General features: G+C 41.9%; 1 protein-coding gene across 1 annotated transcript in view; it reads right to left on the bottom strand.

The window, feature by feature from the left end:
* Positions 1 to 19,191, bottom strand: part of MEMO1 (mediator of cell motility 1) — a 35,743-nt gene extending 16,552 nt beyond the window's left edge. Inside the window, exons 1-5 of the mRNA XM_075267721.1 lie at positions 18,604 to 19,191; positions 11,350 to 11,431; positions 10,305 to 10,373; positions 2,310 to 2,422; positions 1,920 to 2,031 (exon numbers count right to left, since the gene is read on the bottom strand). Of these exons, the coding sequence (XP_075123822.1) occupies positions 1,920 to 2,031; positions 2,310 to 2,422; positions 10,305 to 10,373; positions 11,350 to 11,431; positions 18,604 to 18,664 (437 nt within the window). The 5' untranslated portion in view covers positions 18,665 to 19,191. The remainder of the gene's footprint in view (positions 1 to 1,919; positions 2,032 to 2,309; positions 2,423 to 10,304; positions 10,374 to 11,349; positions 11,432 to 18,603) is intronic.
* Positions 19,192 to 19,510: the final 319 nt, after the last annotated feature.

Genomic DNA, 19,510 nt, shown 5'->3' on the forward strand with positions numbered 1-19,510 from the left:
AATGGGAGTCACTCACTTTTTTTTTTCCCGCTAGCGATTTTGTTCAGCCGGAAAAAAGCGCTATGCCCTATCTTCACGTGGATTGCGCAGCTGAGTCAGCTGTGGCGTTCGTGGCTCGAAACACCCTCCTGCTAAAGCCCATTCATTTGGAGCAGGATGCTGCGACATGAGGATGATTTACTCCATTGGCATCCCATTGCGGGTAGCCGCACCAAAAAGCCACACGGTGGAAAAGGTTTCCGCCATGTGAAATAACCCTAAAAAGTAGGTGATTGGAATGGTTAGTTTTTTATATTGATTTTATTTATGTTTCTAAAAATGCGCTTAGACTGCAACACAACCTTATAACAGTCTATGGGAGATTCGCTACATAGCTATTGAGGCTGGTCTGCAATGACAAGCCTGGGAGCCATCAGTAGGCTCACGTCTGTCAAGGAAACATGACATATCCTGTATCTCCCCGGACAGGTGCAGTACTGCAACAATAAAGGTACGTGGCTGGAGGCCATGTGAAAGCCCAATATCCGCCAATGTTGGGATGGGGTTAATAAACTTTCACTAATGAATAATCAAAAAAAAAAAAAAGCCAAAATTTTAAGTTTATGTCAGACACCAAACTGCTGTAAATTGCCCTTAGACCATTGCTTGACTAACTTCTATCCTAAAGGCAAATTTATGTGACAATAAAAGTGGGTATAATAGTATAACCTCATGTCCTCTAGGTAAGGCCATGTTCACATCAGGTCTTCGTTGTTGAGGTCCGCCAGAGGACCTAAACTGCTAAAACACCGATTACACGCGAACCCCATAGACCAGACCTGGGCAATGTACGGCCCGCAGGCCACATCCAGCCCTCTGACTGCTTCTGTCCGGCCTGCATAGCTTCTGGAAGTTTGTTCAAGGACCTGTGATGACGTCATCACAGCCTATCACCAGGGTAGGCTATGACTTGTTAGTGGGCGGAGCCACACGTGACTGTGTGCTTTCTGCAAGCTGCCGACATGGAGGCTGCTGGATGATAAAGAAGAGAGAAGAGACAGCATGTGTGAGCAAGAGGGGGGAACTAGGGGCATATGTAGGGGGGCAGTTAAACTGAATGCACATGGAAGGGGGACATTAAACTAGAGGGCAGATGGAGGGTGACATTAAACTGGGGCAGTGGAGGAGGATATTAAACCATGGGGGGTAGCTGGAGGGGGAAAAATCTGCCTCTAGTGCCCCCAGGTTAATGTCCCCCTCCAACTATCCCCACTGTTTAATATCCCCCTCCAGCTGCCCCAGTTTAATGTCCCTCTAGTTTCTGCTACTTTATACTGGGGCACCAGGAGAGGGACTTAATACTGTGGGACATTTGGAGGGAAACGTTATAATGTGGCGGTGTATAATGTACGGGTGACTGTGGGAGGATTATACTTTGTGGGGGCACATGGAAAGATGATTGAGAATAGGCGGAGTTAGCGTAGAAGTGGGTGGAGCTAAATTTGCCACAGTGCGCATGGCCCTCTAGAACCGTTACAATTTTGCATGTGGGCCCATGGGAAAATTAATTGCCCACCCCTGCCATAGACTATAATGGTGTCCGCCAGTTTCAGTATAAAAACGTGCAGGACTTTTCTCTCTGCCAATTGTTGGCAGAGTCCAGCTCAGATGTGAGCATAGCAAAATTGCATACAACCAGTATTGTAGTGTACCCTATTTGAATTACAGGCAGAGTCAAGCATGTGTGGTGATGTGCCATTCAGTCCCTCTGCTACTGAAGGAGATAGCTAAGTAAATTTCGCAGCTTTCTCCAACAGTCCCATAAAGAATGTGGGGGCAAATCAAATGCAAAGTTAAAGCAGTTAGCAGTAAAGTTAGTGACCATTTAAAGAGAACTGTTATTGGCACATTACAAAAAATTAAGCCTTATTAGATCATACCTTTCCATTGTTTTAGCAGTGTAAGGTAGATGCATTTCAATGCTGTGCTCATCTTCATCTGTTTGCAGAGACATCCGCTCGAACATACCAGTCTTCCACAGTTCTCCATAAACTAAAAATATGTATCAAACTTGAAAAATCTTATTTTCACAGTATCAACCAAGCAGAGAGATAAACTGTTTAGGGAAAAAAAACAAAAAAAACAAACCCCAACCCCACCACACAACAAGAGCAAAAAACCCATTTATAACTAATATAGTGTGTGTATGTTTCTATAACTTATCAGGAACCAAATCATTATATATATTTATATAAAAAAAAATGAATGCAAAAAAAAAAATTGTCCACGTGTAGTACTTTTACTTGACAGCCTCAATTTTCCGGACATACCTTTCTGATCAATATGGAGGTCATATAGAGGTGTTCTATATATATCCACAGTGGAAAGAGCACATCTTGAAAGGGCCACATGGTGAGAAGGACCGAGAATGAAAACTCTTCGCCTATTTTTGCAAAAAAAATAATCAATTTGGTAGCCTATATGCTAATAGAGTAAGAAGTGACACTATTACTATACAATTTAAGCTTTAATGACTTAAGAGTCAGGCCCAGTTCACATCTGCATTCGGGGAGTCCGCTTGGGGACCCTAAACGGAAACACATCAGCATAAAAAGTGGTTACCTAAGGAAACCTGTGGACCCCAAAGACCAGTGATGGCGAACCTTTTAGAGACAGAGTGTCCAAACTACAACCCAAAACCCAATAATTTATCACAAAGTGCCAACACGACAATTCAACCTTAGTACTCTGCAGATCCACAATTGCAGACAGTTACAGACCCACAAAATACGGTTGTGTGAATGGGGCTTTACAGAGTTTTCAATGATACTAAACAACTTTGTACTGAAAGGTTATAGTTTGCATTTGGCATAATTTTAAACAATTAATGTTCACTAATTATATCGCAGAGGGTCTGTTTTATAGTGACCGTGCAATGTTCTTACATCCTGTACTAATATCATGTCTGCTATAAAACAGATACTGTGTGACATAAATTAGTGAAGGGACCCCACACAGTACAGCATGCTCCACAGTGGTCCCCACACAGTACAATCTTCTCCACAGTGGCCCCCACACAGTACTATCTGTTTCACAGATGAGTGCCCACAGAGTGCGCTGAGTGCCACCTCTGGCACGCGTGCCATAGGTTCACCTCCACGGCCATAGACTATAATGGGGTCAGAGTGGTTTCCACACAAAAAATGCGGAGAGAAAAGTGCTGCTTGCAGAACTACTCTCTCCGCATATTTTATGTGGATAGGGGAACGGAATGGCCAGAACGCCGATGTGAACCGGGCCTTAATAAGGCTAAACAGTAAAAATTTTCATAGATATCTATAGACATAATTAGACAACAACCTGAAAAATCTCAAGATGCATTGACTACAGGCTCTTAGTTCAGTGTTGCCTAAATTTACATTCAAATATCACATACACAATTCCATCGCAAGTTTACTTATCACACTGATTCTACCATTATCAATTATCAAGTTCACATTAGCACTAGATGCATAAAGTAACAAAAATCACAGTTCAGGTGTTCGTACTAATAATTATATATATATATATATATATATATATATATATATATATATATATATATATTAAGTTCATTTCTGCTGTCTATCCTTTAAAGGAATTCTTTAGAATCCTTTACTACTAAAAAATAGGAGACTAGCCTTTCTTAAGGCTATTCCTACCTTTAGATGTCTGGAGATTTCTCTCGCAGCACTGTGGACCCCCCCCCAGTGCTGTTTGAGCGCTGGGGACCGCCCCCAGTGCTGCGAGAGAACTCATTTGCATACAGAAGGAAAACTGGGATTTCTACGGAACGGCGGCACGGAGAAGACATTTAAAAGGTAGGAGAAGTATAGCCTATCTTAAGGCTATTCCTACGTGTGATCGAGAAAAAAAAAAGGATTTTAATGAGAGAATCCCTTTAAGGCTATTCCTACGTGTTAGTAGTAAAATATGGGATTCTAATGATAGAATCCCTTTAAGCACAGCCAATATTCATCAAGTTTTGCATTTGCATAATGTATCAGGCACTTCTGAAAATTTTAGACTGGGTTTCATCTCTCTGGGACCTACTGATCTTGACATTCACAAAAGCAAATATACAACCAGCAACTTCTACATCAAGAGCCTTTCTCCATATCATATTACATCGCCAATATTAGTCAGTAGAAGTTCACAGGTCCTTCATCCTTTTTATCATAGAATTGCAGTGCTCCCTCACTACTACTGCTTCTAGTTATCAGCCATTGTCATAGGAGAGCATTCACATGACCTGTATTAGCCCACAGAAGCTTGAAGGTTCCTTCATTCTTAATAGCCTCACTGATATACACTATTATTAGAGGCTTGCAGCACTTGCTCACTATTGTTCTCTGCCGTCATCAGAAGACAGCATTCACATGATCTGTATACACTTGTCTACGGTTGTTCAGCCTTCATTGGAGCTCACTCCCATTACATCTTATCGTATATACTCAAGTATAAGTCGACCCGAATATAAGCCGAATATAATTTTACCACAAAAAGAACGGGGAAAACTTATTGACGTGAGTATAAGCCGGGTGTGTGTGTTGGAAATGCATGACATTCTGTTTGTGCTCATGTTAATCCTAGCCGGCTTCAGGCCTATCTGGTAATATCCCAGACGTCACGTGGTCTGGGATACTACCATATAGGCCCAAAGCCTGTGATAGTAGTAATAGCCTGTTACTGCTAGCACAGGCTTTGGGCCTGTATTGCAAAAGGCTACTACTGCTACCATAAGGCTTTGGGCCTGTATGATAATGCCCCGGACTGTAGGCACACTTTTTCAGCACAAAAACAGCTGAAAAACTCGGCTTATACTCAAGTATATATGGTATGCTTTTTCAGCATGCATTGAAATTTTCAGTCATAACTCTAGAATAAGGGCAGCAGCTGCCAGGTGATCTTCCTCACTTCGGTGGGAACCCTTGCACCCACACTTTATAACTGTGTAACACTGTGCATTTTCTCTAGTAGACTTTAAATATGTAGGACATATCACTTGGATGTGCCAACCCAATCCGTCAAAGAATTATAGAATATTATTTCTCTAGAAATATGCAGCACACAATAGAAAAAAGAACTATTATAAAAAGTTGAGAGTAAGCAATGTTATATGATATGTAAACTGTAATAATTGTTAAAACTTACCTTACACTTAAATTTAAAAAATATACATTATATACATACACACAAATATTTAGAATTATCAAGGTTACTTTGTTCAGCAGAATGCAAAATAGGTTCCACATAGGAGCAGGAGAAACGATATGAGGATTTAGCAATCAAGCCATGTATTGGGGAATGCTGACAACCAGTGGTGCTTCTGGGGTACTGCAACTATCCATAGGCATTTAAAGAGGACCTTTCATGGTTTTGGGCACAGGCAGTTCTATATACTGCTGGAAAGCCGACCGTGCGCTGAATTCAGCGCACTGTCCGCTTTCCCGATCTGTGCCCCGGGTGAAGAGCTAGCAGTCCCGGTACCGTAGCTCTTCACAGTCAATAGGGCGTTTCTGACACTCTGTCAGGACCGTCCTTCTGTACAAGCAACTCAAATAGCGCTGTGCTCTGAGACTGGGGAGGAATGCCCCCTCCCCTCCTGATAATACTCGTCTATGGACGAGTACTGTGAGCAGAGGGAGGGGGGCGTTCCTCCCCGCTCACACAGTACAGCGCTATTGGCGCTGCTTGTACAGAAGGACGGTCCTGACAGAGTGTCAGAAACGCCCTTCTGACTGTAAAGAGCTATAGTACTGGGACCACTAGTTCTTCACCCGGATGCAGATAGGGAAAGTGGACAGTGCGCTGAATTCAGCACACTGTCGGCTTTCCAGCAGTATATAGAACTGCCTGTGCCCCGAACCATGAAAGGTCCTCTTAAAAAGGGCTCTATCACTAGAAAAATTCATTTTTACCTAATCACATCCTTGCATAGGCTTTAGAAATGCTATTGCAGACCTACCCCTTTAACTAACAAACTGACTGTTAAACTAACAGTTAAACTCCAATTGCGCTTGAATAGGTGTATTTAAATGAATCAAAGATTTTCTAGGAAAACCTTGAGTACTGAAGCAGTTTTTTAATTAATCGTGTGCCAACTTCCACTTTCTCTCCCAGTTTCTCTATTGCTAGGTGAAATCTGTACAAATCTCCTCACTGGAGTACAGATGGATGGGCTTTTGTATAAATTCAAAAAGCTAAGGAGAATCCCTCCAGACATGTTTGGGCATTTTAACACCTAAAACAGTGATTCTGGTCTTATATCAAAGATGAGATTCTCAGCTATCACATGACACCAGTACTGTAGTTTTCTGTATTATTTCTAGACTTGTCACTTGTTGAAAACACATTCAGGATTGGCATATTTATATGGCGATATCTCCAGACATAATCCAGATAGCACTTATTGCTGTGCGATAATGACCAATATCAAAATGAATTGGGCGTATTACCTAGACTATGGTTAATGGCGATTATTTAGTTCACGCCTCTTTTACAACACACCCTTTTAAAAATATGAATAGGTGTTGGGGGGACTTGTCTCAAGAGGTTCATGTGGTTATTTCATTCAAACTGGAAACAGCTGAACCGAAACTGCTAGTATACTCTGGGGTCTCTTCACACCACGAGGCCTGTAATTGGGCCTCAGTGGTCCCTAACGAACGGCAGAAGCACCAAACTTAGAGGGCAGTCACGAAGGAGCCCAGGACAAATGAATAACACTGTTTATGTTTGATCACTTCACTTTGATACTCTGGGGTGTGAAGTGATCAAACATAACATTGCAATAACCGAACTGAAATAATGTGAACAAAATTAGACGCACCTAGGATTTAGAGGAGGAAAATAGGGGGAAAAAAAAAAAAAGTTTAAACTTTGGGGGGAAGGAGCCGCCAATACAGACCCGGCATCCGCTGTAATAGAAAGGCGGATGGCGGGGAGGGTTAGACGCCGGCACAGGTGCCGAGGCCTGCGACATCGCTACGCTCCTGAAGTAGCCAGCAGTGGCAGGAGCGATGCTGCTATTCCGGGGGGGGGGGGGGGGGGGAGGAGCGGAATAGCAGCATCGCACCTGTGCTGGGGGTCTAACCCTCCCTGGCATCCACCTTTCTATTACAGTGGATGCTGGGTCACATTCGGACTATAACACGCGCCCTTCTTTTCCCCCAAAATTTTTGGGAAAAAAAGTGCGTCTATAGTCCGAAAAATACGGTATGTCGGTTCTCATGAATGATGTTGTTTCAGTTATGTTTTCAATTATTCGTCAAGCCCCAGCAGGATTAAAATATTGGTTTTGCTCATCTTTCATTTTACAAAAAATAGTTATAAAATGCCTTAGATATCGGTATCAGCTTCCTGTATTATACAGAAGGATATCCACCTAAACACTAGGAGAAGCATTGTACAGATTCCAGCTAGTAATATACAGGAAAAGAAAGTGGATATTAGCAAAAATAAAACTTTTATAACCCCTTTGATGTCACAAATGTGGCCAGAAAAATCTATAGTGTTTAAAAAGTTTAGTTATCCTTCAAAATATATACCTACTCCTTACATGAACCATAGAGCATTTAACTACTACAGTTTGGTGCAAACGTAATACAAAAGTTTCTGAAAATAAATTTGCAGTACAGAAGTACACTCTGCTGAAACATCACATTCCTAACCTTCACGTTTCCTGCTTCAGTTGCTGATACAGTGATGCTAGCCTGAATGAGACAGAGCAGCACAACAAGACTACAAGCAGTTAGGAACATTTTATCTGTATTTCACACTGTGCCCCCAAAATAGCAGCACTGTACACTCACTGCAATGAGCACAGAGAAATGCTGCCCATATGTATAAATATATATATATATATATATATATATTGTCAGGGTCTGGGGTTGCTAGGTGGGGTGGCAGACACACAAGTCCAGTTTCCTTAGTCCAAAACAATAGTAGAGTTAGAGCCCGGCTAGGCTCTAACTGAACATAGAATAGGTTACCTCACCTATAATAGCAGAAATCAAAAGCCAGTTGAATAATTCAGGACACAGCTCCAAAAAAAACAAACGATCTTTCTGTTTGACACTCCAGCCAAGCTCTGCTGCTGGAGCTGGCTTCTTAAGCCTCCTTGATCAGGGGACTCTCAACAGCTGAGTCGCTGCCGGAACATCTGTCATTCCTAAAAATCCAGCCCAATACTGAGCATTTACCAAAATGCTCAGCAGACGAAAGTTGTCTGCTGAGAACAAACATTCCTTCTGGAGTTTTCTCATCTCACCCACCTGAGTAGTAATAATCCAGCATTATTCTGTGAAGGGCTCTTTTGGACAAATGGCAATCCCTACCTATCTCACTGCTTGGGATAATAACTGCGGTGAAGATGACCTTCCCAAAGTTTATATATTTCTTCGAGACACTCAATAGCTGTCCCTCGAACAGACCTCCACAACTTACAAAAGGCTCTTTGAATTCATATGGGTTTGGTTGTCCGACATCTTTTGCACTATTATTGGGCGTCTTGCCTGCCTATGCTAAATAGGTGGAAATAGAAAAACTTGTGATGCATAGGTGAAAGCCAAAAGCATTGCTGTGGGTTGGTTCCTCCTCCTACAGCTCTCTTTCTTCCCTTGCTTAGCCCCATTTGTTTCACCAGGGCTATTTGGTACCTGTCAGTCCAAGTTTCCCTTGGCATTTAGGCAGGTCTGCTATGGTTGTTGTGTGGTCTAAGGCGGGCCTATTTCGACTAGAAGATATAGTAGATCTAGCAATATTGAAGCTCATGTCTTTTGATTACTTCACCTCTGTCGTGGGTCTCCCTACCACAGAATGGCTCCATTATCAGCAAGTGGTCCACTTTGTTCGCTTACTCCATGGATCTCTGGTTGTTTCCCTCTCCATTACATTTGAGAAGATTTGCAGAGCAGGACTTCTCCTTATTTTATCTATCTATCTATCTATCTATCTATCTATCTATCTATCTATCTATCTATCTATCTATCACCTTCTCTCCTCTCCTGAGGGAGAGTCAACCCCTAATCATAGATATATGTCCAAATGGGAGGAGGCCGTGAGTAAACCCATCTCTCTAGGGCAGTGGCAGATTGTGTGTTCCTGTGCTATGAAATCCTCCGGTGACTTTTAATGAAATGAACTACAAATTGACAATGCATTGGTATCACACCCCAGCTCTCCTACATACCCTAAACTCGAGCATCTCATCAGAGTGCTGGTGCTGTCATGGTTTGACGGGCACTTTGCACTATACTTTTTGGGAATGCCCCTGATCCTCAGTTTCTGGAGGGAGGTTTGGACAATAACAGACGCACTCTTCCTTCAAAGAGTCCCTCTGGACCCGCTTATGTACCTCCTGAATCTCCCTCCTAGACACCTGGGTAAGAAGACATCCAAGATCTTTCTGTAGCTCAGCACAGCAGTGAAGCCCCCTCATTGCCAAGAATTGGAGGAATGTAGCTCCAAGTGGCTGGCCCGAATGAAAGATGTTCATAGCCTTGAGTACTTGACTTCAAGTCTTAATAATGCTGTGGATACTTTCCAATCTATTTTGGTCCCTTGAGACTCATATTGTATTCTCAATCTCTTCTGACCACAATATCTCAACCCCCCCCCTTCCCTCCCTGCTCTTTCCTTCGTCTAATGTATATCTCTTCCCCCCCCACCATTATCATTGGTGGCTTATTGGCATCTATCCTTGCCCTGTTTGTTGCATTTGTATAGTCTCTTGTTTTGCATAAATAAAATTTCTTCAATAAAAACTACAGTTTAAAAACAAAATAAAACTTGGACGTCCTTGGTCATGCCGCCTGCATGATTACTGTCCAAGGTATGTTTACATGTGTAAAAAGGACATCCAGCACAGCCGAGGTTATAATATAAAATCTTCCTTTTTATTTGTTACAAAATTCCAAGTAAAAAATGAATCATCACATGTGTATGGTACAGGTATGTTTACACTGCTCTCTTGTCCTCTATACAAAACTGTCGGAATTTTAAGGAGTTAAAACTGCTGACAATCTTACTTTCAGCATCTCTTAAAATAAAAACCCTATTAACAAACTATTAGAAAAGGAAGGAATAGAGTTTTATTGGGCTCCACAGCATGTAGAATTGTAGAGTCCAAGTGATTACTTTTTCCAGTGGTCAGCCTGGCTAGTGGATGTGTCATTCTCTCTCAAGAAGAATTTCTTAGAGCTACTAGAGAGGAAACTTTGTATTGAATCAAGTACAGAAAAGGCAACATGCACGTAGGCTTTCATGGTTTCAGGAGCACTTACGTTATAGAAGGGTCTACTTGCTTATATGCATGGGCAGCACAGGATCCACAGTAGGTGTATCCAGCATGACTAGAAGAGAGATTGAACATCAATAATTTGCACAGGCTGTCACATATACAAGTCTAGGAAAATCAACAGATTTGAAACAAATCTAGGATTGCATTATTATGCGATTACAAGAATGATGAGCTAGAACTTAAAGTTTTTTTTCTACTTCTGCTTAAAAGCAGTCTGTCTCCAGATACCAGTAATTCAACACAACCCATATAGTATTATTCAGATGAACCCTTAGGCCTGTCGCACACAATCGTGTGCGGGCTGCTCGCTGTGGTTGAATGGCACAGCCAGTTCATAGGCAGCACACAGAAGTCATCCATGTGCCGCCCGTGCTTCCATGGTCCCATTCACTGAAAGGATAGGGGTTGCGGAAGCACAGTGCAAAATCAGACAGGAATAGGACCTACCCTGAGTTTTGCGGCCCAGCCTGTCAGACCGCACAGTGATCCGTTTAATACACGGTCATGTGTGTAGGTCGACAGAAATGAATGAGTCAGTGTGCCATCCAGGAAAAACACAGATAGCACATTGGCCTAGCCCATGGTTGTGTGCAAGGGGTCTAACTTGCGTTTTCCCCTTGGGAATTGTTGCTGCGGCTGATGAGATATTGCTGTTTATGTCCTTACACAAATGAGATCTTTTAGAGCAATGCAGGCCTTGCCATTGCATGAAAGAGGTAAGCGCCAATGCCCTCACTGCTCCAAAGAGCTAATTTGCATAATGACAAAAATGATATCTTGTCAACAGCACCACTGATTCACAAAAAGAAAATACCATTTGATTAAGGTGTCCCTAACCCATCTATCTGTGAGTCTGGGTTGATATGCTGGGTTCTCATGAGACTACATTTAAACCCTAATAATAAGAAATAATAACAGTGTACAATTATATGAAAAGAAAGCTTTATTGGTTACTAGATGATATAAATGAGAAATAAAAATTAAAGTGATAAATCTTTCAACAACAACATGGTCATAGCAATACTCACGGTGCAATAATGGCTCTAGCCGGTCTTTTAGAAGTCTGAGCTTGAGACAGCCAACCTTCCAACTGGGCGCTTAGTTGAGGACCTAAAATTAAACATAACCAAAATGTATAATTTTGCTTTTTTAAAAGGAGAATTAATTCACATATAATAGCGATTCCTCTAGGAGCAAAAACATTAATTTCATTTCAAAATCATCAGAGGCCTATGGGCTTATCCAGTTTCTAACACTGATGGCCTATCCTTGATGGCTAATATTAAATCTGTGGGTGTCCGACACCTGGGACCCCCACAAACCACTGTTACCAAGACACCACATCTCACGGTATTGTTCACATACTGTGATCTGTGCTTCTCACTTGCCATACAAACTGTAGCAGCGAGTGTATATCCTTCAATGCTACCACATAGACTGCAGTACTCACCGCTACAGTTTGTGCAGCGAGTGAGGAGCACAGCTGACGGTATTTGAACAATACTATGAGCCATGATGCCTTGGTACCTGTGATCAGTGGGTGCCCGACGTGTTAGACTCCCACCAATTTAATTTTGATGGCCTACCAGGAACTGATTTTTATTGATTGGAAGTAACTATGTGGAATTGATACAGAACGTATACTGGAAAACTGAAGAGGTTTTCATTAGACAAATAACACTTGCCTTTCAATATTGGTCTGAAACTGAACACACCCTTTAAAGAGGACCTGTCATTAAGTCCAAAATGCTAAATGACATGTATTATTGGACTGCTGTTGTGGCCCTGAACACAGCTGTTTAAAAGATATGGTGCACTGGTAGGTCATATGTAAATTAGCTCTTTATTTTCCAAGTTGGCTGTAAGCTTTGATTTTTCCTCAGAAAATAAAAAGGATACCGCCTGCCCCCTTGGAAAATATTTTTCCTAATTTTCAGTGGCCATATCTTTTGAATAAATAAATGTATTAAAAAAAAAAAAAAAAAAAAAAGACAAATTGTTCAGAGACGCAGTGGCAATCAAATGATACATGTTATTTAGCATTTTATAGTTACTGACAGGTACTCATAATATGGCGATATGAATGGAATATAATAAATTAAAGGGTGGTCCCTGACTTTTTCAAAGTACTGAACACCCACACTTAGTCTCCAAAGAGCTGCACAAGCATTTTAGCTTCTGATGGCACGTAGGAGTTATTAGGCTGCAGAACAAAAGCTTTGTTGGAATGATACCACTGAAAGTCTGTTAAAATTGCATTCCTACACTTCATCATGAATAAAAACATAATGAAAATCAGAAAACGGACTTTTGACATACCATAGTGACATTTCAGAAGTTCTACTAGAAGTTAAGTAGAGTTAAAGATAGAAGTCCAGTTGCTGGGAACCATAGAGTAGGAGATCCAAATATGCTTATACACTTCCAGCAGCTGTCCGATGATTATTATTTCTGGTGACTATCCTATATTCATGCATGCTTGGTTTGGCCGGGCTTGCATAAGAGAAGGGAAGCTGCTATCAGAAACCTGTGGTATGGACTCTCAGGCTGTTAAATATTATATATTTACAATATTCTCTAGCAGACATGGGGTTAACACTCTACTGACATCATAGTCTTATATTCTTGGAACATGGGTGCGGTTAGAGTACACTATTTTAGAAATCTCCTTACATAGCTACAAGATGGAAGGTAACACCCACTCTCATGAATATAAATGAGTAAGAAATACACATGTCTGGGTCTGTCTTTGGGAAGACCAGGGGAAGACCAGGAGGTCTGTCTTTGGGAACACCAGGGTGGGTGGTCCAGGCAGAGGGACATCCATGGACGTCGTAACCAGCCCAAGTCCACCAACCAGATGACAAGCATGAACCAAGCTGTAACTACAAGATATCCAGATGATTTAACTTCTCTGAAGATGTAAGCTATTGACAATTGACTGATATTTGTGTTATTTGGACATTTTCCCTGTTCCTGTGTTTTCCTTCAAGATATTAATAAACCTCTACACTGATTTATAACAAGCTGACTTCTTCCTATCATGGATAAGGCCGACAACACGTGACACAAGTCTATCCCACAATTTCAAGGCCAGGTACGGATATTTAACAGTGGATACAAGTCTCACCGGCAAATACAAGATATTTAACACAGGCCTGTTCACATCTGCGCATGGGTTTCTATTTGGAAGTCCACTTGGGGACCCCCCGAATGGAAACCTAATCCACATAAAAAAGCATTTACCTTAGGAAACCCATGGACCCCATAGGCTATAATGGGGTCCTTGTGGTTTCTGCACAAAAAATGCGGAGAGAAAAGTGTGACTTGCAGGACTTTTCTCTCCACATGTAGAATGACCCGAACGCAGATGTGAACTAGGCCTAAGACACTTCTCTTATGTGCATAGGAGCCTTAGCACCATTAAATTAATCAGAACTGATGTATCACTGGATGATAAAGCACAAATATTAGAAATCAATGTCTAAAAGTATTGAACCAAACCCCTCAGACATAAATAGTTATATTAAGACCTCATAACATTAACACTGACATCAATCACAAGATGGTCCTGGTTATAAGAGCCCTTATCTGTATACTTTTTAAAGTGAAAACTTTTAAAGAGTAAAAAGAAACTTGGTGTTCCCGGCTCATTGAGGTTTTACAAGGATGGTCACATGTAATATTAAACTTCCCTTGCAGTGGCATACCGGAGTGCCCCATGTCAGTAACAGCTGATCATTGAGAGTTTTAATATAAAAAATAAAAAAGTCATCATGATCAGGATATAATGTATTTCACTGTGCCTCGCAGCTTCAAAATGCATTATACTGTATTTGCTTTCACTTGAATATTTGTTAAAATCTATCTATGGGCCAATAGTAGGTGACTACTTTTTTTTTAGATTAAATTTGTACATAGAGGTGTTCTCACTCCACCTGCAGTACACATCCACATTGTTACCTCTTAGTACTGGCATTTTAGTTATGTGCTCTAGTGTGTGCAAGCTTTACCAATTAGGTCTGTCATTTATGACATATTTAGGTGGGAAATGCTACATAAAAGCTAAATAAAACACAAGTGCAGAGCAGCTGCAGCTTAAAAATAACAAGACTTAAAAACCATGTGGCGTATCCGTTATAAACCACATGCAAGTTTTTGTAAAAATGTTTTTCTGTAAGAAACCCCAAATTTTGGCAGCACATCTAAAACTACAGCATTTCCTAGAAATCATATTCAGGCTTCACAATAGAGAGACTCCATTTCTTATTTGCTTGGTGCTCTTCCTTGTAGGGGAGGGGACCTGTGTGACTGTGTAATCCTGTACAGAATGATCACTGGGCTGTGCTAACAAAGCTTCAGGCTTCAACTTTAGCCAAACAAAAAAGTAAAATATGCAAGATCATGTCAGAGAGCTAAAGATCAGCATTAAACACAAAAGAGTCCCCAAGCTCCAGCGGCTACAGTCATTTGTCTACATTCTACAGCTACAGGGGAGAGGAACAGGACTACAAATACAGCTCACTAACCATGGCTTTTGTTATAGAGGTCATCTGTTCCTCTATAAAGTGAACGGGTCACCAATTATTTTTTTATTATTATTAATTATTATAACAACCAAATAATCAAATAGATATTCCATTAAATTACATTGTTTTCTAAAGGTTTTTTTAAATTGGATTTTCTGTACACGATTATGGTGGCCGCCATCTTGGCTGAGCTTCTCCTCTATTAACAGCATTTAGTGACATGTTTTACAGTATTCTCATGGCTACAAACAGCAAACTTATTTAAGGGAAGGTTTTCTAGATATACTCTGTGCAGGGAAAGTAGAAATCAGCTGTAACTTCATCTATTGTCAGTAGTGGATGTATTGATGGGTCAGTGATAACTATAGGGGTGGTACCTTTTATTGTAATTCTGTCTTGTCTGTGATGTAAAGGAAGTGGCTGCTGCCAATAAAATCCTTACAAAATTGGCCAGTGAAAATTATTGGATTTAGAACTAGACACTGTAGTCTGTACAAAGGATGCGTTTACTGGCCCAAACTCGGTATAGGGACTCCCTGCAACTCCTGCCTAAGTTCAGGTTGGTATACAGAACGGATTTTATGCTATGTATTCTTCCATGTGCATGGAGCCTAAAAAAAACCCTTTTGATGGTTCATCTTATATGTTTGTTTGGAGGATTTTTTTTTTCTACTCACTTGGATCCAAAACATGAGTGTAAATGTCTTAATAACTATAAAAACTCCTTCCTTGAACAGGCCTTCAGCTACGTGGAGTACTGCTCTTTCAGCTCAGGTAAGAATGGGTGATGTCAGAACAGTTAGAGGATCAATTCTCACTGTACAGGGTGGCTGGGGCAGGAGATAGTAAGAGTCCAAGTGGCAGGAGCAGCCCTCCAGGGAGCTGAAGGCCTGTCCACAGTGCAACAATTTTTTCTGCACTTTATGTTAGGAGGTCTATCATGCAGTAGACCTGGCACTGCCATTATTTTGTTATTCTGCTGTTTATTCTGTTAAAGAGCAAAAAAAAAAATAATGCAGATGCGAGGTCTCAAATTTTTTTGGGAGGTGAAATGGTGAAAGAAAAAAAAAAGGCCGTTTGGATTTTTTTTTTTTCCTGCTCTTGCGTTCACCATATGGGAAAAATATTTTTAGAAGATTGTAGTTCGGGCATTGTCAGACACAGTAATACCTCATGTGTTTATGTTTTACTCTATTTTTACATTTTTGTACCTCCTAGAGGTCGTTAACTGATCTGATCACTAATACAATACACTACAATGCTAATGCATTATATAGTGCTATTGCCTAGAGCAGCCTGTAATAAAATTGCATTGAAGACAGGCCATAGAGCCTTTGCTAGGTTCCCGGGTGTCTATGCAACAGATTAACGCTCAGGATGGCGATCTCAGCCAAAATGGCAGCACCCTTGTGCTGCCGATAAAATGATGACTCGCCACATTTAAAGACCCAACATCTGCCATTACAGTACAATGGCACAGTTGAAATTTTTTCTTTAGCTCCCACTATTCCCATGCAATCAGTGCAGTTTAGAGCCTAACATGCTAGTTTGCCAGTTGCAGGGCTAAACCACTGTCAGACCTTTTTGACAGTGGCTTATCTTCCTTGAGACCAATGGGGTCTAATCGGTGCAGTTATTTCTGGTGTCTGATATGATAATTACTCTCTCTTCAGTCAGGTGGGTGGTGCTGAGCTCTCTAGCACAATCCAATCAGAGGACAGATTCACTCTCCTGTGTCTGCTCCTGCCTAAGACATTGACTTGACAGTACATTGCAATAGGCAATGTACTGTCAAGTCAATGTCTTAGGCAGGAGCAGACACAGGAGAGTGAATCTGTCCTCTGATTGGATTGTGCTAGAGAGCTCAGCACCACCCACCTGACTGAAGAGAGAGTAATTATCATATCAGACACCAGAAATAACTGCACCGATTAGACCCCATTGGTCTCAAGGAAGATAAGCCACTGTCAAAAAGGTCTGACAGTGGTTTAGCCCTGCAACTGGCAAACTCAACTGAACCGTGCCTGGGTGTGTATGGAAAGTTCAGTCAAAATAGCTGCGAGTAGAACATTTCTAGGATTCTGGGGCAACTATTGAAGAGTACACATCGAGGCTCCTGCTGTGTTCCAGTACATGAACACATGGATAAAAGCATCAATTCTTCATACAGCATTTGTTTGTGTTTTCTAGTACAATTCATCATAGTCACACATAGGCCCCTTGCTGGTTTTCATGCAACCTGCCAAAACAAAAGATTTACCAGCCAGTGTTTACCACCCATACACTGTATTTACAGGTTTTATTTGCAACATCTTCATAGTGATCTAATAAAATATAAGATTTAGATCTTTTTAATTCAGTGAATACTTCTAACCTGCTGGTGTACGTGAATTCAGGGAATCAAATCATTCCTAATGTGAGATGTGCCTTGTAGCACTTCTCTTCAGCCCTAAGCCAAGTACACCCCAAAATTAGGACCATATATGTGCAGTAGCCATCAAAAGTACAACATGGCAACAGTATACTGTATATACCCCTTAAAGACATGACTGAAAAGCTAGGGTCTAGTGTACACCCCAACCTTGGCACATCATGTTGACTAGAACGTGAGCATGACACTTAAGCTCCTTTATTGTGCTTTGTTGTCCCACCACACATTACCTAGGCAGGGACAATACCTAGTCTGTTTTAATGAAAGGAACCTCGACATATGATATGCCTGCGGTCTTACAATCTGGATCCCCCTATAGAAAACCTTTGTGCAGGTGTTGTCTGCCGTTTTCAATAGGTATGGGTAAGTTACAGGGGTTAATCTCTTGGAAATATAAAAGTCACAAACTCCGTATTTTTTTTTACTTTGCTTGCAAGATCATTTGCTTATATGTGGTATACGTTTTATGGTTATGCAAACGCAAAACTTAAAAGGCTTAATAATGTGATTCCCACAAATGTATCTAGAAACGCTCACAATAACAGCGATCATTGGAGCTGACAAATTCACCACCATATATTCCTGTTCTCACTATGGTTACCCTGAAATGGCTGCTTAGAAAGAACAATAGATTTTACTCATCTAACAAAGGAGGCCTTGGATTGTGCCCACACACAACCCAAGACAGACCCTATAAAATAAGATAATCCTTTAATAGTCCCACCATGGGGGGATTTCATGGGGATGCTATATACCCTTTTCTTATAGGGAATGGAAGAGCTGGGTCCCAAGATCCTGCAGCTGGTAAGACATCTTTTGATATATGGCCAGTCAGAGTGTCACTTAACTGGTCTATTAATCCTCATGATGTCACATAATTGTGCCTTGTAAACCTTATGTCGTCACGTAACAGTTCAGAAATGCTGATGACGTCACCATACAATTGTGTTGTGAAGTTGATGATGTCATACAATTGTCTGGTAGTCCTGATGAGTATTCTCCATTGTCAGCGCTGGACATTGATCAGTCTGTAAGTACTTAGGTTCAGTGTGGCTCTCATGATTCCCAACCTGATGCCAGGTCAATGACTAGTATTCAGCACTTTCCACATGAATGTGTTACCATAAGAACAAATTTTAGTAGGAATAACCCTTCAATGTCCAGTCAGTGGAATTTGCCCAGCACCCCCATATAGTGGCCCAGCCTACAGTGCTCCCCAACTTTGAAAGCACAACAATAAATGACTCCACCCTCCTCCTCCCCCTACCTAGATCCCATTCCTCTGCCCCCCTCCCCCACTCGCTCGCCCCAAGGCCCCGTACCTGAGGCAGTGTACCAGCTCCCAGCATGGCTCGCCTCTCTGCACAGCGCTCGGTTGGACATCTTGGTGCTGGAGCCGCCTATGATGTGTACCCGGGGTACGCTGGGAGGATGAGATGGCTCTATAGACGGTGTGTACACACCCTGTGTTCTGCCTGTCTATAGATCCCTGGATGTCTGTGAGGGCTGGATGAATGGTGCAGCCACTGAGAGGAGGAGGAGGCGGACGGAGCAGAGAACTGACACTCCTCCAACAAAGAGCGAGCTGTGAGGGGATACTAAGAATACCGTGATTGAAATATACACTGATGGCTGCTCGCCAGCTCTGCCTCACTCCTGCTCCGGGCCTAACACTACACACCACCGGCCTCGCCTTCTACTATGACTGAGGGAGGGCTAGGCAGTTCGGGGTCAGCTCTTCCCAGCCCTTTTAATGGCAGACATGTCCTGTGTCACACTGTTATTTATGCTTGTGCTGTTTACTTCGGGAAAGTTCAGTGAGCGCGCACTGCTTTAGGAACAATAGGGAGCTCTGGTCGCACTAGTGAGTGCGGCCTAACAGGCCAAATGGAGGCAGTAGGGAGCTAAAGCGATTATTGCGAACGCTGTTTGTCCCTTACGAGCAACCGTTGAAGAAGACGTTCTGTGGGCGGAGACGCGAGTGATTGGTTGACGCGTCGGTTTTGGTAACACGACGCGGGGTGGAGCCGGCAACTCTTGCCGGTGGTGACGTCAGAAGCCGGTGAATTTGGAGTTGTTTGGTGTGGAGGGTTTGGGCAGGGCGCACAAGGTGCTTACTAGATAGAAATAATAGAGATGGGTGGAGCAGGCCCGCGCCTACTGATTGGATGTCCTGTCTCTGGGGGAAGTAGGAAGATTTCTAGGGGTTTCGTTGTAGAACAAGAACAT

Source organism: Leptodactylus fuscus, chromosome 3 (genome assembly GCF_031893055.1).
Source record: "Leptodactylus fuscus isolate aLepFus1 chromosome 3, aLepFus1.hap2, whole genome shotgun sequence".
In the NCBI taxonomy this organism is placed as follows: Eukaryota; Metazoa; Chordata; class Amphibia; order Anura; family Leptodactylidae; genus Leptodactylus; species Leptodactylus fuscus.